The sequence below is a fragment of the Salvelinus fontinalis genome, chromosome 1 (assembly GCF_029448725.1).
Source record: "Salvelinus fontinalis isolate EN_2023a chromosome 1, ASM2944872v1, whole genome shotgun sequence".
Classification (NCBI taxonomy): Eukaryota; Metazoa; Chordata; class Actinopteri; order Salmoniformes; family Salmonidae; genus Salvelinus; species Salvelinus fontinalis.
Genome location: NC_074665.1, coordinates 81676846 through 81682350, shown reverse-complemented (window position 1 = coordinate 81682350; position 5505 = coordinate 81676846). Strand labels below are relative to the sequence as shown.

General features: G+C 50.6%; 1 protein-coding gene across 1 annotated transcript; it reads right to left on the bottom strand.

Moving 5' to 3' along the window:
* Window positions 1-2218: 2218 nt before the first annotated feature.
* On the bottom strand, window positions 2219-3322 carry LOC129860526 (keratin-associated protein 10-5-like). Its single transcript, XM_055931029.1, has one exon. The coding sequence runs from the start codon at window positions 3320-3322 to the stop codon at window positions 2219-2221; it is 1104 nt and encodes a 367-aa protein (XP_055787004.1).
* Window positions 3323-5505: the final 2183 nt, after the last annotated feature.

Genomic DNA, 5505 nt, shown 5'->3' with positions numbered 1-5505 from the left:
AGGGCAGTGATTGGGGACACTGCCCTGTGTAGGGTGCCGTCTTTCGGATGGGATGTTAAACGGGTGTCCTGACTCTCTGAGGTCATTAAAGATCCCATGGCACTTATCGTAAGAGTAGGGGTGTTAACCCCGGTGTCCTGGCTAAATTCCCAATCTGGCCCTCAAACCATCATGGTCACCTAATAATCCCCAGTTTACAATTGGCTCATTCATCCCCCTCCTCTCCCCTGTAACTATTCCCCAGGTCGTTGCTGCAAATGAGAACATGTTCTCAGTCAACTTACCTGGTAAAATAACGGTAAAATAAATAAATAAAATAAAGTAGAGGTAGGGGCAGCAATAGAAGCAGGGGCAACAATAGAGCCAGAGCCAGCAGTAGAGACAGGGGCAGCAGAAATGGCAGCAGTAGAGGCAGGGGCACCAGTAGAGACATGGGCAGCAGTACGTGGGCAGAAGCAAGTGCAGCAGTAGAGGCAGGGGCAGCAGTAGAGGCATGGGAAACAGTAGAGGTGCGGCCAGCAGTAGAGGCAGGGACAGCAGTAGAGGCAGGGACAGTGGTAGAGAAAGGGGCAGCAGTAGAGGCAGGGACAGCAGTAGAGGCAGGGGCAGCAGTAGAGGCATGGGAAACAGTAGAGGTGCGGCCAGCAGTAGAGGCAGGGACAGCAGTAGAGGCAGGGACAGTGGTAGAGAAAGGGGCAGCAGTAGAGGCAGGGACAGCAGTAGAGGCAGGGACAGCAGTAGAGGCAGGGACAGTGATAGAGAAAGGGGCAGCAGTAGAGGCAGTGGCAGCAGCAGGGGCAGCAGCAGAGGTGTGGGCAGTAGTAGTGATGGGGAAGATGTAGAGGCAGGGGCAGTGGTAGAGGCAGGTGCAGAAATAGATGTGTGGGTGCAGTAGAGGCAGGGGCAGCAGTAGAGGCAGGGGCAGTGGTAGAGACAGGGGCAGCAGTATAGGCAGTGGCAGCAGCAGGGTCAGCAGCAGAGGAACTGGGCAGCATCAGAGGCAGGGACAGTAGTAGTGATGGAACAGCTGTAGAGGCAGGGGCAGTAGTAGAGACAGGGGCAGTAATAGAGGAAGGGTCAGCAATGGAGACATGGCAGCAGTAGAGGCAGGGGCAGCAGTAGAGAAAGGGGCAGCAGTAGAGACCGGTGCAGCAGTAGAGGCAGGGGCAGCAGTAAGGCAGGGGCAGCAGTAGAAGCATGGACAGCAGTGTAGGCAGGGACAGCAATAGAGGCAGGGACAGGAGTAGAGTTGTGGGCAGTAGTAGAGGCAGGGGTACCAGGGGCAGCAGCAGTAGAGGCAGGGGCAGTAGTAGTGACCGGACAGCAGTAGAGACAGGGGCGGTAGTAGAGGCAGGAGCAGTAGTAGTGACAGGGCATTAGTAGAAGCATGGGCAGTAATATAGAAAGGGGCAGCTGTAGAGACATGGTCATCGGTAGAGGAAGGATCAGCAGTAGAGACATGGCAGCAGTAGAGACATGGCAGCTGTAGAGACATGGCAGCAGTAGAGGCAGGGGCAGCAGCAGGGGCAGCGGTAGAGACAGGAGCAATAGTAGAGGCAGGGGCAGTAGTAGAGACAGGGCAGCAGTAGAGGCAGGGGCAGAAGAAGAGAGAGGCAGGGGCGGCATTAGAGGCAGGGCAGCAGTACAGACATGGCAGCAGTAGAGGCAGGGGCAGCGGTAGAGACAGGGGCAGCATTATGTTTTTACCTTTATTTAACTACAGTAGGCAAGTCAGTTAAGAGCAAATTCTTATTTTCAATGACGGCCTAGGAACAGTGGGTTAACTGCCTTGTTCAGGGGCAGAACGACAGATTTTTTACCTTGTCAGCTCAGGGATTCAATCCAACGCTCTAACCACTAGGCTACCTGCCGCTCCAAATGGGCAGCAGTGTAAGCGGGCACAGCAATGGAGGCAGGGGCAGCAGTAGAGGTGTGGACAGTAGTGGAGACAGGGGCAGCAGGGACAGCAGTAGAGGCACTAGTAGTGATAGGGGCAGCAGTAGAGTCAGGGGCAGTAGTAGAGACAGAGGCAGCAGTATAGGAAGGGGCAGGGGCAGCAGTAGAGTCAGGGGCAGCAGTAAAGTTAGGGGCAGCAGTAAAGTTAGGGGCAGCAGTAGAGGCGTGGATTATATTAGAGTCAGGAACAGCAGTAGAGGCGTGGATTATATTAGAGTCAGGAACAGCAGTAGAGGCAATGGCGGTAGTAGAGGCAGTGGCATTAGTAGAGCCAGGGGCAGCAGTGGAGGAAGGGGCAGTAGTAGAGACAACGGCGTGTGATAAAGACAGGGACAGCAGTAGAGAAAGGTACGCAACAGCAGGGGCAGCAGTAGAGAAAAGGGTGCAGCAGCAGGGGCAGCAGTAGAGAAAGGGGCGCAGCAGCAGGGGCAGCAGTAGAGAAAGGGCGCAGCAGCAGGGGAAGCAGTAGAGAAAAGGGTGCAGCAGCAGGGGCAGCAGTAGAGAAAGGGGCGCAGCAGCAGGGGCGGCAGTAGAGAAAGGGGCGCAGCAGCAGGGGCAGCAGTAGAGAAAAGGATGCAGCAGCAGGGGCAGCAGTAGAGAAAGGGGCGCAGCAGCAGGGGCAGCAATAGAGAAAGGGGCACAGCATCAGGGGCAGCAATAGAGAAAGGGGCACAGCAGCAGGGGCAGCAGTAGAGAAAAGGGCGCAGCAGCAGGGGCAGCAGTAGAGAAAGGGGCACAGCAGCAGGGACAGCAGTAGAGAAAGGGGAGCAGCAGCAGGGGCAGCAGTAGAGAAAGGGGCGCAGCAGCAGGGGCAGCAGTAGAGAAAGGGGCGCAGCAGCAGGGGCAGCAGTAGAGAAAGGGGCGCAGCAGCAGGGGCAGCAGTAGAGAAAGGGGCACAGCAGCAGGGGCAGCAGTAGAGAAAGGGGCGCAGCAGCAGTGGCAGCAGTAGAGAAAGGGGCACAGCAGCAGGGGCAGCAGTAGAGAAAGGGGCACAGCAGCAGGGGCAGCAGTAGAGAAAGGGGCACAGCAGCAGGGACAGCAGTAGAGAAAGGGGCGCAGCAGCAGGGGCAGCAGTAGAGAAAGGGGCACAGCAGCAGGGGCAGCAGTAGAGAAAGGGGCACAGCAGCAGGGGCAGCAGTAGAGAAAGGGGCGCAGCAGCAGGGGCAGCAGTAGAGTTGGAGGCAGCATTAGAGTCAGGGACAGCAGTAGATGCAGGAGTAGCAGTAGTGTTATGGGCAGCATTAGAGTCAGGGACAGCAGTAGAGGCAGGATTATTATTAGAGACAGAGGCAGCAGTAGAGGCAGGGGTTAGTAGTAGAGACAGGGGCAGCAGTAGAGGCATTGGCAGCAGTAGAGACAGGGGCATTCTTTATTTAACCTTCGTTTAATGAGGAAAAGCCCATTGAGACCCAGAGTCTCCTTTTCAAGAAGACCTGGCCAAGAAGGCAGCAAGAATAAATATATTACAGAATTAAAACTTACAATAATACAATAACATGATCCAGCCTAAAAAAGCGTTTACACTCTCCCATCAATATTTTAAATTCATTCAGTGGCACTAACATATCTAGATGAAGCATGGATTGTAGATTATTCCATGCGTCTGTTGCACAAAAAGAGCATTGGCCAGCCTCACTTGTCATCGTGTGGTTTGTCTTGAGCTATAATACATCATTCAAGTGCTTTCTTCTCCCTTTTCTTTTTTTCCTATATAAACGTTGTTGGGTGAATAAGCCCCTTCCTTCATAGATCAGTTTAAGGTGTGTTCTCACATCTAATGTTAATGTGTGTCAGGGCTGGAAATGGCATCCTAAGACACTGAACAGAGGATTTCTGGCACGGCTGGGTTGATGGTTTACCGCTCTAACATTTGTTAGCCAGGGGTTGATTTATTGGCTGTGGCTGGATACAGTTATCAGGCCATTTGAGAACTTTTGATTGTCCTTTGATTGCAAAAACGAACACATTTAATAAAACTTATTCAGAAAATGTTATGGCTCTCACTCAGCGAGAAAAAACTACTGAAATGAATTACTAAGATCCACCATGAAAATAAAATAAATTGAGTCCATGACAGCAGAGGAAAATCAAGTGAAATTCACTGACACCTATAATTTGATGTTTTACAATGTCTGTACACGTGCATTACAAAGCAATTAAATATAATTTGCTGTAGCTGGATAAAGTCTCAAGTGTCAATTTATTGTCATGCTAAAACAAGAAACGATTCTACTGGAAGGCTGAATCCTAGTGATAATTCGAAACCAAACTTAATTGAAAAACTTATTTTGCCAGGTTATCAGGTTTCCAGACGGAAATGCATTGCATTTTAATCCACTACAATTGAACAGAAAATCATCATGAAATGAAATAGGGAGAAAAAGCCATAGCTCTTAGCAAGTATATTATTTACTGGTGAACTTGGAATTTGTCCCTGAGTTGTACCAGGCTTCTTTCACTCTTTATTCATCTCTACTCTAACTCTCTCTCTCTACATTCCACATTTTGTTACGTTACAGCCTTATTCTAAAATTGATTAAATCATTTTATCCCCCACATCGATCTACAATACCCCATAATGACAAGGCAAAAACTGTTTTCTTTTATTATTGCAAATGTATTGAAAATAAATAACTAAATATGACGTTTATATAAGTATTCAGACCCTATACTCAGTACTTTGTTGAAGCACCTTTGGCAGCGATTACAGCCTTGAGTCTTCTTGGGTATGACGTTACAAGCTTGGCACACTTGTATTTGGGGAGTTTCTCCCATTCTTCTCTTCAGATGCTATCAAGCTCTATCTGGCTGGATGGGGACCGTCGCTGCACTCCAAATTTCAGGTCTCTCCAGAGATGTTCGATCGGGTTCAAGTCCGGGCTCTGGCTAGGCCATTCAAGGACATTCAGAGACTTGTCCCGAAGCCACTCCTGCATAGTCTTGGCTGCGTGCTTAGGGTCCTTGTCCTGTTGGAAGGTGAAACCTCGCCCCCAGTCTAAAGGCCTGAGCGCTCTGGAGCAGGTTTTCATCAAGGATCTCTCTGTACTTTGCTCTGTTCATCATTCCCTCGATCCTAACTAGTCTCCCACTCCCTGCCGTTGAAAAACATCCCCACAGCATGATGCTTGACCATAAGGATCAATGGGAACCTACGGAAATTCAAGAGGGAGAGGATGTCTTTTCTCAGCCACACTTACTCGTCCACAGTTTCTCCCTCGCCTCCGGAGAACCCCAGGGGTCCCAGATGCCTGCATTTCCGAGAGAATACGAAGCCACCCGAGTTCCCTCAGGAATCATCGGGGACTGGCGACTTGTCTCCTCCAAAGACCATGCAGCTGGACAGGGCTAGATTGTCTCCTAATGAACGTTTGTTAAGCAGGCTGAGCTCCAACAGTTGCCTGGATTGTGCTACTACAGGAAATGATATATAAAACTGTCCAGTAAAAGACAAGGCTCATCAGTAGGTACGAGTAAGGTGGTGGGCCATACTGGGATTCTCCAAAATCCCATTACTCGTACTCCTCTCCATGCTATCCTGCTGTGGGGTGA

Excerpts from the sequence above, each read along its gene's own strand:
- LOC129860526 (XM_055931029.1), bottom strand. The coding sequence starts at position 3,322 with ATGCCCCTGTCTCTACTGCTGCCAATGCCTCTACTGCTGCCCCTGTCT.